Source organism: Heterodontus francisci, chromosome 44 (genome assembly GCF_036365525.1).
Source record: "Heterodontus francisci isolate sHetFra1 chromosome 44, sHetFra1.hap1, whole genome shotgun sequence".
Taxonomy (NCBI): Eukaryota; Metazoa; Chordata; class Chondrichthyes; order Heterodontiformes; family Heterodontidae; genus Heterodontus; species Heterodontus francisci.
The window spans coordinates 27295690-27309944 of record NC_090414.1 but is presented as its reverse complement, the minus strand read 5'-3'; the positions used below and the strand labels follow the sequence as shown (position 1 = coordinate 27309944).

The 14255-nt window shown below is 52.7% G+C and overlaps 1 protein-coding gene across 1 annotated transcript in view; it reads left to right on the top strand.

Moving 5' to 3' along the window:
* The window catches only part of LOC137355928 (reticulon-3-like), a 33255-nt gene extending 26669 nt beyond the window's left edge, over positions 1-6586 (top strand). Inside the window, exons 2-7 of the mRNA XM_068021596.1 lie at positions 1362-1569; positions 2107-2245; positions 2622-2691; positions 3038-3084; positions 3486-3544; positions 4367-6586. Of these exons, the coding sequence (XP_067877697.1) occupies positions 1362-1569; positions 2107-2245; positions 2622-2691; positions 3038-3084; positions 3486-3544; positions 4367-4409 (566 nt within the window). The 3' untranslated portion in view covers positions 4410-6586. The remainder of the gene's footprint in view (positions 1-1361; positions 1570-2106; positions 2246-2621; positions 2692-3037; positions 3085-3485; positions 3545-4366) is intronic.
* Positions 6587-14255: the final 7669 nt, after the last annotated feature.

Below are 14255 nucleotides of genomic sequence, written 5' to 3'. Positions count from 1 at the left end.
ACAAGATGTGACCTGACGTTAATGCCTTAAACATGTCAGATGAAAAATAAATCCTCATTTGGTCTTATTCCAGGGCTGGGTGGGGGAGCTGGCTGACTGAGCCTCTCCTTGGACCAGCTGAGAAGATTCCTTGGTCTGCTGTTAACATGCTGTGTGTCTAAAGCCATAGGGAGTGCCTTTGTAATGGTGCCAATTGTTGTTTAGTGTCTCTTGCCCTGTCGTTGGAGTGCCTTTGTGCCTCTGGGTGTTGTGGCTGCCAGGGCTCTGATGCACGACTCAGTGCCTTCATTGTCTGCCTTTTTAATGTGATGGTGATACTGGTGTTGAAGAGCTCCTGACTGCACTCTTGCTTAATGTTAACACAACACAGCTCCTAAATGTTCATCCCCACTACCCCGGAGGCTCAGTGTATGACTGCACTGCCCAGGATGGGCTAAGTTCCACCTCCTGGTCACCGGGAAGAGTTGGATGTCAACGCCCCCCCCCCGCCCCCCACACCTGGTGGGCCGGCAGTAGGTGATTGGCCTCTTCTGGGAGTTGGTTGAAATTCCTGTTGCTAACGTATGCTAACTGCATGTGTTTATGTATGGATATTGTATGGATGGATATTGTATGGATATTGTATGGATATTGGGTGAGGATGACATAGGATTCTGGTGTAATGTACCTTGCACCATGATAAGTATGCTGGGAGGGCTGAGATTGAGTGTTTGACTGATTGGAGAGGGTGCGGTGTTGGATGTTAGCAGGGTGTGAATGGAGCCATGCAACCATACCTCGATCAATTGACCACTCCTCGTGTGATCTGAAAGAATGAGTGCTTTCAGGCTAATCAACAGTGTTGGGCATCACCAACAAGAGATGATACTTTCAAAGAGGGAAGTAGTGGTGGGGCTGGGCTGTTAATCATTCTCTCTCTGTGGACATATCGCACTGGTGATGTGTGGAGTAAGTTACACTGTTCACATGCTCGGAGAGTCCAATCCCACAGCCCGTGATCCTTCATTTCCCCTTTTCCTAGCTGGCAGATCTAAATGGGAATGTGACAGGATGGTGTTACCCCACTGATGCCCACAGCGGGCAGAATGTTAATCGCACACCTCAAAGTGCAACAGACCCAGGTCACCTCTCTGGTGTGAGCTGATGTTGAGCTGGCAAAGTGGGGGGAGGGGGGTGCATGATTACCTTGGTATGTCGGAAGGAGAGATTGGGGTTATAGTGGGAGGAGGGGGTGGGGCGAGAATCTGCTACAGTTCCAGCACCCAGTCATGTTACTGAATCTTGTTTCATTGTGTGTGTGTGTGTGTGTCTCTCTCTCTCTGTCTCTCACTCTCTCTCTCTGGTGTTTCTTTGGCCTGCAGTGAAGGACCTGGTCTACTGGCGTGATCCTAAGAAGACTGGGGTTGTGTTTGGGTCGATTCTGACTCTGCTGGTGTCTCTGGCTGTCTTTAGTGTGGTTAGCGTGCTGGCTTACCTCGTGCTGGCTCTGCTGTCCGTCACCATCAGCTTCCGCATTTACAAATCAGTGATCCAGGCTGTGCAGAAAACCAACGACGGAAATCCTTTCAGGTAAGATTGCTGCACAGTTTTAGTTGTTGGGGGGTTGGTGGTGGTATTGTTTTTTTGTCTCCTCTTCCCTTGGAGAACAGTGTGACACAGTGGGAGGATTCAAGGCTGGAATCTGGATGCTCCATCCAATGGCCATAAGCAGTGTTCCCCGAGTACTCGAGTAGTTGGCCTCCCATCTTGAGGGATGTGCTAGGTTTTAAGAACTCCTCTTGCTGCTAATCCTTTCACCAGTAGTGTTGGCCCTGTTCCACAGCCCACAGACTGACCTGAAGATTGTGTGAAGGACGCTCTGGACATGAAGAAAGACTTGAAGAACCACGGCCTTGCTGAGGTGCCAGAAAAGAGTCTGGGTGTCGGGGCGGGTAGGGGTGGCACTTTACAGATTCAGCTATGGTTCCTCATCCAGCCTCGCTCACTAAGAATGGCCACTTGTTCATGGTGAACAGAGCTGTCAGTGATTCAGGAGGGGAAATGGGAGTATTGATCGTCCAAGCCTCGTGCTGTGCCAATAATGGGATCTTCCTTCACTCTGTCTAGGGCCTACCTGGAGTTGGATATCACCCTGTCCGCAGAAACATTCCGCAAATACTGCGATACTGCCTTTGCTCACCTGAACCGAATTCTGAAATACCTGCTGCAGCTTTTCCTGGTCCAGGATCTGGTGGATTCCCTGAAGGTTTGTAATCCGTCTTTGAAATGAAACTTGGTTCCTCAGTCCCCACCTGTGTTGAGTTAACTTGTGACCATGCTGGGTGGATGAGGATGGCTTTGGGATTGCGTTCTGACTATGGTGAATCAGGAGCAAAAACTGGGATTCTGTTTGTCTTTGCATTTTACAGATCTGTGTGTACCTCTCCGGATGTGGACTGTGCACTCTTTCCCACCTGCCCCTTCTCCCTCTCTCTCTCGCTCTGTCTCTCACACCTTTGTGCTTTACCTGTACTCTCCTCACTGTGTCTGTCCCAGTTTCCTGGAGTTATTCGTGTGATTGTTGAAGGAATCCTGAGCTGGCTGCCATGCTTTGCACTGATATTTCTCATTTCTCTCCAAAGCTTGCAGTTCTGATGTGGCTGATGACTTACGTTGGGGCAGTGTTCAACGGACTGACCCTCCTGATCCTGGGTAAGCTCCAGCACCAAATCATTTGGCGTTTACTTGCTGTGAAACTCGACTGAAAAACTTGCCTTTTTTTTAATTTAGGATGAAATTGGACTTTCACCACATGGTCCTCACAGTTTGATGAACACTCGTCCATCTCCAGAATCTGGGCGGAGACTGGGGGGGGTGTTGGAGGGAGGGGAATCATCTTGATTTCTCTCCCTCAGTGTGTGCAGAGGGAAGTAATGGGGCTGTCCTAGAGGGCAGAGCCATCAGAATCCCTGGACCTGAGAGTCCTGTCGGGATAGAAGTTAACCATATTCACTGCTTGCAGTTTGTTCTGACTGTTTCTCTTTTCTGCCTTTTTCAGCTGTTCTATCAAGCTTCAGTGTTCCGATCGTCTATGTAACTTACCAGGTAGGTTCCCAGTGTTGTGGGTAGAGTCTGTGGCCCCTGGGCTATTCCCCTCAGACTCTGTCCCTTTGACACAGTGGTCTTTCTGGGCGTTGCTTTCCTTCCCACTCTGTGCTGGCTTTTGGTGGTGAAGGGGCCGTGGCTGAGTGTTGGCCCCATTGTAGTCTGGGCTCCGGATTTCAGGGTGTGTGTGTGTGAGCAAGTTCTCCCTGTAGGTTCTGGTATGTGTGTGAGGGGGAGGAGATGAGGGCCTGAGAGTGCGGGGTTCCCCAGGGTCTGAATGCCAGGGTACCCTATTGTTCCGTGCACCGGAGATTAGCGAGGGTCTCTGATACGACTGGGCATAAACCTCCTTTTATGAGAAACCATTAATAACTGTTCTTTGCTTCCTTTTTTTTTTCCAGACGCAGATTGATCATTACTTTGACCTGGCTCAGAAGCAGGTGTCCTGTGCTGTTGGGAAGTGAGTAATGGTGAAACTATGAGAACAGCCTTGAACCTGACCCAATGTGTACGGCGAGTCTTTGCAGACCATTGGACCTGTGGGCTAGTCACAGACAGATTGATCACTGCCTTCTCCTGATTGTCACAGACTCTGGTGCAGCCACGGGGCAATGATCAGGATCCCCAGTACGCCCAGCTCAGATTGGGAAAGTCTTTACCAACTGAAGGTCACAACCTGGACTTTCCCTGCTCCTGGATGGCTCATTGCCTTCCTGTGAGAAGACTCTGAATTCCAATTGGCTCGAAGACCCTGGGATGACAAAGTGGCTGTCGAGAACAATCAGTGTTCCAGGGTAAAACAACAACGGGTTCAAGTGTGGAAGGAGGCCATTTGGCCCATCAGCTCTGTGCTCGAGCAGTCCCAAACTAATCCCATGCCCTGCTGTCTCCCCTGTCGCCCTGTACCTTCCTCTGTTTCAAATACCTACTTCACTTTGGAAGACCTGCCTGAACCATGCCTGTTGAAGAACATTCTGTACTCCAACACGAAATTTCTCCTTGTTTTTTTTCTTTCATTGATTATGTTAGGTCAATGCCTTACTTGTTACTGTCTCCCCCCAGTCATTCTGTCCCTGTTCACTTGATCACTGCACAAAAATGAGCCGAAAGGCAAGCATGTGTTTTTTTAAACCAATGCTTGGCTTTGTGTATTGGTTGCTGGGCTGACTTTGTGTTTTTGGTAACCAGATGGGATTATTGGTGTTTTATTCCATTGGCCCCTCCTGTTAATGCCAGTCTCTCTCTCTCTCTCTCTATCTATCTCTATCTCGTCTTCCCTCAGGATCCAAGAGAAGCTTCCAGGCACAAAACGGAAGGGCGAGTAAGAGCTGGCGGCCCCGCTCCACGGCCTCACCTCAACCGGCGCGACTAAACTGTAACCCTTCGTGTATTGGAACTAAAAGCTTGCTGTCTGTCTGCTTGGACACACATTCCACTGCCCTGTGGTGGATCGCTTCTGGGATCTCGCTGTCTGCTTCATTCTGGGTTTGCACAACCGCACCCCCCCCTCCCTCCCTCCCTCCCTCCCCCACCCACTCAATCTCGGCCAGCACTGGGGGTAACTAGTACATTTACGCAGCTGTTCATCATTGGTTTAAGACACATTCCTTTCACCTGTTTGTGTTTCAATGAGATTATATACATATATATATATATTTTTGTTTTGTCCTTCTCTGGAACAAACTGTCTGTAACCTGCTGTACAATTTACTGAGCAACAATAAGGGGGGGGCAAGTTTTAAAAAATAAATCCCTTTTTATTGTGTATGCAATTTAACTTGCATGTGAAAATGTTCATTACTGTAACTGAAAACAGTCTTTTGTGAGACTGGGGGAGGAGGAGAAAGACATAGGTGGGTTTTGGAAGAATCTCTGAACGTTTAGGTGTGTGCTTGCAAGTGTGTAGTGTGTGCGTGTGTACTTGTATGTTTGTGCATGTCTCTGCGTGCGTGTACCACTAAAGCAGTTCCCCTTTTCCCCCGGGGTCTCAGTAATACGTAGGTGGGGGTTTGCAGAAGTAACAGATGTGAGAAGCACCCAGCAGTTCGGTTCCTCTTTTCTCCTTTTCTCCTGCCCCTTGTATCCTGTTTGGAGAGGGATGTGAGCTGTGTGACGCTGGGCTGCAGTTCTGGGAGTGGAGGCCACAGTGTCACACGGATGGTGCATTGTACAGCATTGAAGCTTGCATCCGTTTTTTGATTTTGTTCCCCACCCCTGTATTTGTACCGTTGTGTTAGATATCACAAGGTGCTCCAACCAGTAATGAAACATTACTGCAGCAACCTTCACCAAGGGAGGGTATGGCAACCGTAACAATGTAGTTAATTCTATGGTTCACTGGCCAATATTCTGTTATTTTTAATGCTGGGGGGGGGGGGAATTATTTTGTAATTTGCATTGTGTGAGAGGGTAGGGCAGATAATTGCAGGACTCAGTCACTGCCAGCAACTCGTGTCCTTAATGACAGCCTTTGTCCTTGTGGAACTGCATGGCTCTGACTCTGTGCAGTACACAGATGGATTGGGGGTGTAGGGTGGGGTGGGTTACTTTCACTTGCTTCTGTCTGCTCCCCCACCAGACAGAGATAACTCTGGTTCTGCTCTGTATTGTGGGCTTGTGTGGACAAAGTAGAACCACTGTCCTTTTTTAAAAAATTCTCATCGCTTTGATTGTAATTAACTAGTTCCCAGTTAGTGCTTGGGAGGCTTGTTTGCTTTGTATTCTTTAAAATCACTTCACTTTGTGGTTTATGATTCACCCCCACTCACCCTGTCACACTGAGACCACAGGTTACAAGGGGAAAGCACCTGTAGGATTGGCCCAGATCGGCGATTAGCTTGTCTTGACAGTGGGCTTCAGGTGAGATTGGGAGTTGAGGTGCTTGGTCAATGCTTTGGCTCTCAGTGACCTCGCCAAACCCTCTCTGCCCCTGCAAGTTTTAGCACTGTTGGCTGAGCTTTGTTCATTCTATTCTACATGGACGTCTGTGGATGAGGTGCTGCATCTGTCTCCTTGCTCCCTCCTAAAAATACTCCTGTTAAATGCCTCCACCCGTACTCGGCTTTCTGTTTAATGCATTGCATTCTGCATAATCTCTGGGCAGCAGGGTGAACAGGGGCCTCCTGATATCACCATCTCTTGGATGTGTTGCTTCATGACTTCACACACAAGACAGCAGGAGATGGCTGCAGCTACAAGTCCTGGAATAACCTGATATCTGCAGCTATAACCCGACTTCCCCTCTCTCCTCCCTGTTGAGACCCACAATCGTGTGGAGGGGGGGGGTTTTTTTGTGTAGTATTTCCATCGTGTCTGTTTTTTGGAGCCAATTCTGCCACCGCCAAGTTTGTAAAGAGGGAGAGAACTGAAAGGGGAGATGTTGAGTATAACCGAGTGCTTGGAGTTCTGTGTGTGTGTAGAATTAGATGAAGCAGCTGAGAATAGACAATTCCTGCAACAATATTACTGTGATGTTGATAATTAAATTACATCTTTATTGTTTACATGGTCTCCTCTGTGTGGAATTTCCTTTAAATGTATTTAAACTAACCTCCAGTGAATGAATGGTCCTCTGCTTGTGGAGAATGTACCAGTGTCCCAGCCTTGCTGCCTTAGCTGGTTCCAGCTGAGGTTTCTTAATTCCCTTGCACCACCCCCTGCTTCCTCTCTGTCTTTCGCTCCACAACTCAGGACCTAACAAGTAACCCAGCTGAGATTGACAAACTCAACAGAGGGGAGCCTGGGACTGTCCTGCTCTAGATAGTCCCAGGCCAGCTAACACTTGCTCATTCACCAGTGTGCTCTTCAATTATATATCTGAGCTTACACCCGACCCAGTTCACCCGTCACTCTGCTCTGGAAGCATCAAGCCCACTGTGCCATTCAATCTGAATTCTCCTATTTGTGTTTTATTATCTTCGGTCCCTCCCAAACCCCGACCTCTACCACCTAGAAGGACAAGGGCAGCAGACCCATGGGAACACCACCACCTGCAAGTTCCCCTCCAAGTCACACACCATCCTGACTTGGAACTATATTGCCGTTCCTTCACTGTCGCTGGGTCAAAATCCTGGAACTCCCTCCCTAACAGCACTGTGGGTGTACCTACCCCACATGGACTGCAGCGGTTCAAGAAGGCAGCTCACCACCACCTTCTCAAGGGCAATTAGGGATGGGCAATAAATGCTGGCCCGGTTAGCGACAACCACATCCTGAGAATTTTTTTTTTTTAAGGGCGACATGGGCAAGCTTCTCCAATGTTGTCCCATCATAGTTTGCCACACCTACTAATAGGCAAAATTCCTGTAGTAATTGGCTTTCAGGCAAATTACTTCCAACACTTTTTAAAGCCAAACTGGCTCCCCATAAATGGAAATTCCCACACACTCCTTCCCGGGTTATGAGGTTCACCTTGATGGCAATTAAACTCTGATTAACCTCACCCTGCATTAAACAATTACATTCCAAATGAACTGAGGCTCTATTTCCTTTTAACCGTGAGGCTTTGTGGTCAGAAAGGGACAGTTTTCCAAGCAGTATTTGATGTGGACAGTATAGAGGGAGCTTTACTCTGTATCGAACCCCGTTTTTTTTTTTAGGTGGCCTTTATACCCCAGGCCCCTTTTATATATTTCATGTCGAGGGGGCCTTTATTCCTCAGGCCCCCTTTATATACATATTTTTAAAATAATTTTATTAAAGACAAATAAACAAAAAACTCAAATTAAAATGCCATTCTCGGCGTCAACCATGCACTCCAGTCCCTGCGGTGCCCACCGGTCGCGGAAGGCCTCGAGCGTACCGGCGGACACCGCATGCTCCTTCTCCAGGGACACCCGGGCGCGAACGTAACTGCAGAAGAGGGACAGGCAATCGGGGAGGACGGAACCCCCGACGGCCCGCAGCCTGGACTTGTGAATTGACACTTTGGCCAGGCCCAGGAGCAGACCGACGAGAAGATCCTCCTCCTGGTCCACGCCCCTCCTCACTGGGTGCCCAAAGATCAGGAGCGTGGGACTGAAGTGCAGCCAGAACTTGAGGAGCAGCCCCTTCAAATACTCAAAGAGGGGCTGCAACCTCACACACTCCATATATACATGGAACACGGACTTGTCCAGGCCACAGAAAGTACAGGCGGCCTGGGAGTCCGTGAACCTACTTAAAAATCCATTGCACGGGACTGCTCTGTGCAACACCCTCCACCCCAGGTCCCCGATGTAAAGGGGGAAGACTCCCGCGTAGAGAGACCTCCATCGGGGTTTCCCGTTAACCGCCAGATGGCAATGCGGACCACCAGGGCGTGTCTGGCCGGCTAACGAGGGTGAGGAAGTGGAGAGTGTGCAGGAGCAGCCCGTACAGGAAACCCCTCCGCGCCGATTGGAATGGCACGGAGGGCATTTCAGAGAGGCGGCTCGGGTTGTGTGGGACCAGCTCCCGAGGAGGGTTTCGGGGCCTGGGTCCGATGAGCAGTTCCGGCCGAGCAGGAGTCAGCTCGGCCAGGAGCGCTCCGCTCTCCCGAGCCCCCTCGCCACTCGCAGTGAAGGGCTTCCCGGGGGCTTCGGCTACTCCTCCGCCCACCGGTCCGTCCCCGGAGTCGGCCGCCTGGACAGCCGAGGCGCTCTCCTCTGCCGGCAGGGGAGCGCCCTGACTGGAGGCGACCATGTTCCAGACTCGGAATAGATCCCGGTAAAAGACAGGCAACTCCCTCAGAGAGGCACGGCTAACGGACTCCACCGGGAGCTGCGTGTCGTCTTGAAGACAGTGACACTAGCAGAAAAAATGCATCGCCAGCACACACCATCTGGGAGGACGCTCGACGTACAGGTATCTCTGCAGGGTCCGAAGGCGGAGAGTAGCAGCCTGGGTGCGGACGCACACCAGCGACTGGCCGCCCTCCTCGATCGGGAGACTCAGGACTGCGGCAGAGACCCAGTGTTTCCTCTTGCCCCAGAAGAAATCGATGAGTTTCTTCTGGATCTTGGTGGCGAATGCAGGGGGCGGGGCCAAAGTGACCAATCGGTACCACAACATGGAGGCCACCAGTTGGTTTATGACCAACGCTCGGCCCCTGTAGGAAAGCACTCGGAGCAGTCCTGTCCAGCGCCCCAGCCGAGCGGTGACTTTCGCCTCCAACTCCTGCCAGTTTGCCGGCCAGGCTTCCTCAGCGGGGCTAAGGTGGACTCCCAGATAGAGGAGGTGCGTGGTGCTCCACGCAAAAGGTGTCAACTCCTCTGGCAGGGAGTCCACCCGCCACTGACCCACCAGGAGTCCGGAACATTTCTCCCAATTGATCCTCGCGGAGGACGCGGCAGAAAAGGTCTGCTGGCAGTCGCGCATCCTCCACAAGTCAACGGGATCTGTGACCACGAGGAGTACGTCGTCGGCGTAAGCAGAGAGGACGACCTGCATGGCCGGCTCGCGCAGAGCCAATCCCGTCAACCTCCTGCGAAGCAGGCACAGGAAGGGCTCCACGCAGATGGTATACAATTGGCCGGACATGGGGCATCCCTGACGCACTCCTCTCCCAAATCGAAGGGGCGCCGTCAAGGACCCGTTAACTTGGACTAGACACTCTGCGGCGGCGTATAAAAGTCGGACCCAGGCCACAAAATGTGGCCCGAGTCCGAAAGCGCGCAGAGTCCCGAAAAGGTATGCGTGATCCACCCTGTTGAACGCCTTCTCCTGATCGAGGGAGAGAAAGGCGACCGACTGACCAGTCCTCTGGGAAAGATGGATCAGGTCCCGGACCAGGTGGATGTTGTCCTGGATGGACCGGCCCAGGACCGTGTAGGACTGGTCAGGGTGGATCATGTGGGCCAGCACGGAGCCCAGGCGGGTAGACATAGCCCGGGCAAAGATCTTATAATCCGTGCTGAGGAGGGAGACTGGATGCCAGTTTTTAAGCAGGCGGAGATCGCCCCTCATCGGCAGCATGACGATGACCGCCCTGTGCCATGAGAGGGTCTTCTCCCCGGTCGCCAGGCTTTCCCCCAGGACCCGCACGTATTCGTCCCCCAGGACGTCCCAGAACGCCCTGAGGAACTGCACGGTCAACCCGTCCAGCCCTGGGGATTTGCCCTTCGAGAGCTGGTGGAGGGCGTTGATCAGCTCCACCAATGTGAATGGAGCCTCTAATCCTTCGGCGCCCTCCGGGCTGACCTGCAGCAGGTCCTCCCACAAAAGTCTGTGCGCGTCCTCGCTGGACGGATCCGAAGAGAACAACGCACTGTAATAAGCACGGACCAGGAGGCCCATTCCCTCCGGATCCGTGATGGAGGATCCGTCATTGGCCAGCAACTCAACGAGCTGCTTACGGACCCCCCGCCATTTTTCCAGTGAGTAGAAGAAAGGTGAGGCGCAGTCCAAATCTTCCAGGATCTGGATCCGCGACCTCAAAGACGGGCCTCTGGACCCTATGAGCTGCAGGTCCCTCAGCGCGCCCTTCTCTTTGTACGCCTGCCACAGGGCCGGGTCCGCGACTGCATGACCGAGGCGGGACTCCAAGTCGAGCACCTCCCTCTCTAGGTGCCCGATCATGGCTTCACGCCTATTGGTTGACCCCTTCGCGCACGCCTGACAGAAGACACTGATGTGAGTCTTGCCCACATCCCACCATAGCCTCAAGGAGGGGAAGCCCCCCTGGTTCCTTCTCCAGTCGGCCCAGAATCGATGTAACGAATCCCGGAATCGGTCGTCCTCCAGCAGCCGGTTGTTAAAGTGCCAGTAAGCGGACCCTGCCCGCGTGCGGAGCGGAGTGAACTCCGCCCACACCAGGTAGTGGTCCGAGCACGGCACCAGCCGCATGGAGGCTGCCGAGACGCAGGAGACGTACGCCTGCGAAAAGTAGAGGCGGTTGATTCGGGACCCTCCTCCTCCAGACCTCCACGTGAAGGCGCTGGAGTCGGGATGGAGATTCCGCCAGACGTCCACCAAGTTAAGGGAGCTGATCAGTCCCCTGAACTTCTCCACCGACGCTTGGCCGCGCTGGGGACCGGAGCGAACCCCCACCTCGAGGGTGCAGTTAAAATCCCCCACCTCGAGGGTGATGCACTCGCCATTATGGATGGAGCTCAAGGGAGCAGACATTTCTTCAAAGAAGCGCGCTTGCAACGCGCTGGGCCTGGGTGCGTACACGTTCACAAAGTGGAGCGGCACACTACCTAGGCGAATGGCGAGGTGGAGCAAGTGGCCTAGCACAAGATCCTTGACCCCCAAGATCTCCGGCTGAAAAGTCAGGGCCAACAAGATCCCACCCCACTAGAAATAGGGGTGAGGTGACTCATGTAGACCCCACCCTGCCACTCCAGGAGCCAGGTGGCTTCATCTCCCGGAACGGTGTGGGTTTCCGGCAGAAAGCTCACCGCGTATCTCCCTTCCCTGAGGACTGAGATTGTGAAATTTGTGGAGAGATCCCCTGCTGCCGTTGATGTTGAGGCTGGCTATGGTTATGTTCATATCAAAAGTACTTAGAAACCCGTCACCAGCACCTTACTGTGAGGAGGGAGCAGAAGTGCACCTCGCCTTCACTCCCCCAGCAACCCATTGAGGAAAGCTTTAAACAGGCGCCTCTCAACCAGTTTCACGTCCGCACCCTTCTTGAGGGTCTCATGGACAGACTGGATGATCAGCACCAGACTCGACAAATGGCTGAGGGCCAGCTGAACTTTATTGCGGCAACCCCTGCAAGCCATGAGGAAGTCCCAGAGTTCCGCAGTGGGGATGAGAGGAGACCCGGGGAGGCACGAGGGACTCCACCACCTCACTGGCGATGGAATCAAGATCGTCCTCCGTGTCCCACATCGAATCCCCATCCTCCTCCGGGTCGTCACCGCCAGCAGCCAACACACCCACCACACACTGTGGGGCGGACGTCCTGACCGCGCCAGTTGGTCCCGCCTCCGTCACGATCCCACCCCCAGGATCGATGGCGGAGGAGTCCTCTCTGGGTTGTTGAATGGAACTGGAGCCTATGGCCACCAGCGGTCCAGGACGCCCCTCCACCTCCGTCCCCAGGCCAATGAGCTGCCCAGGGGAGACGGTAATTCCCGACTCCGGAAATCCAGCTGGAGCCGAGACCGGAGGCGGAGAGAGGAGGCCATCTCCCGCCCTGCCAGCGCCCACAGCCCCAGCAGACGGGACATCATTTTCATCCATACATCCTGGTCGAGAGTGGATTTTGGCTGGGAGTGCCGAACCTTGGGGGCCTCGCCCTCCCCTCCACTCAGGGCACCCGACCCAGTGGCAGAATGGGAGGCTTCTCCAGGAGCGACCCCAGACTCCCCCACCACAAGTAGGGCTCCACTTGCTCCCAGAGGAGGGGCTGCATGTAGAGGGGCCTCCCCCTCCCCTCCATCCTGAGGGGTAGGGGGCTGCTGCCTAGGCTTTACAACTTTGATGGTGATGATGGCAGGGGGCAGCTCGGGACCCGAAGTAGGAGACAGCTCCCCTCCAACAGATGGGCCCTGCACCTTAGGGTCCTGTGTTACTGCTGTGGAGGGGTGCCTTCTCCTATTTTTCCCACTAGGGTGCAGAGGCTCATAGAACTCCATGTCATAGAGGCCTCTGCACCTTCCTTTTGCTTGGTTACCCTGGGCCATGAAAACCACTGCCTCCGGAACCGACTAAGCGGTGTCTGTTACAGGTGTAGGGGGAGTGGGAGGAGGTGCAGCGGCGCCACCTTGGGCTGCTGAGGTGGAGTTTGCAGCTGGGAGGTTGGGGCAGTTCTTATGAACGTGCCCCACCCCCTTGCAGGAATGGCATCACGCCCCGTTCGAGGTTCAGAAGACGCGGTAGGCCGTCCCCTGGAACTCAACATTAAATTGGCCCTCTAAGACCTCCTCCCACGCCAGCTGCACAAATAGCTGGCGGCTGAAGGAGTGCACCTGCCAGAGGCTGTTCTCCCGAAGACCAAGCGGGACTGGGGTGATCCCCGACCTCACCTCCCCCAAATGGTATAGGTGGGGGAGGAGGGATAAAGAGCGGGACGTTTGATAGAATCAAATGCTGTGCAGTGGCCTCCAGAGGGTCCACTGGCAGGAAAGTCCCGCCCATGGTGAGCGCCCTGCTCAGGACCAGGGCCACCGCCCGCTTGGTCGTCAGGAAAAACACTGCCTTCCCATACATCTTTGAGGCTGCGACAATGGCCGAGGGGCGACAACCTAAACCATTGCCTTAACGCATGACTCAATAGTCATGGTTGGGTGGGTGTAATTCTTCACCCCATGCTTTGATGTGAAGATTTTAAATGGACGGGGATATAGGAGCGGCTGCAGCAGCTGCTGTAGAATACGAAGGCCCCGCCACCGAGAGGACCAAGATGCCATGGGGTAGAAGAGCAACACCCGCCGTTGAATAAAATAGAGTTTGAGAGAAAGGAAAAAAAAAAAGAATAACAAACTGTCCCACAAATACTCTGCTGGAGGTTATGGCAAGGGGAGAGAGGCTGAAGGAGAGGAAGGTCAGGAGAAATCTGTCTCTCTGTAGATGTTACTTCAAGGCAGTCCTTTCGCTGGTCTTCCAGTGGGGGGGTGGGGGCGATATCTTCACCTGGGACAGCTGTAAACTGCCCAGGAACACTCTGCTTGAGGGAAAACAAAAAGAGAAAGTCTCTTCACCTGGGCAGCTCCAGCTATTCCCAGGCTAGGTCGTTGGGGTGGGGAGGGAGCTCCTATTCAATGCTGTAAAATACAGGAGCTCCCTGTTTGAGCAAAACAGCCCCACCCAAGGTCTTTAGATCTTGCCTTTCTCCCTCCCCACAACAATCCATGAAAGAGCCACAAAAAGCCAAACTCACAAGAGCTGTCAGTTCTTTTGGCCTCCTGTTTTCCTCTTTTGGAATAAGGATAGATGGAAAAACCTTCCTTTCAATCTGTCATTCTCCTTGCAGCAATCACACAGCTAACAGCCTCAGTACACAACCCACAGTCAGCTGAACCTAATTGTCTACTCAGCAACTCCAATCAGGCAACAGCCAACCCTGTTTTTTTTTTGTGACCAACATAGTGAAGAGAAAGTAAGTCAATGAATTAGTTTTCTCATTTAAAGTTCCTTCACAAAAATGTACATTTGCTGTTTTAATTAATAGTAAGATAAATTTTTAATGCCTTTATCTTTCTGAAATTGTCTCACTGGCCCCCTCTTTAAGACAAAAATTGTAATATGCCCTTCCCACCA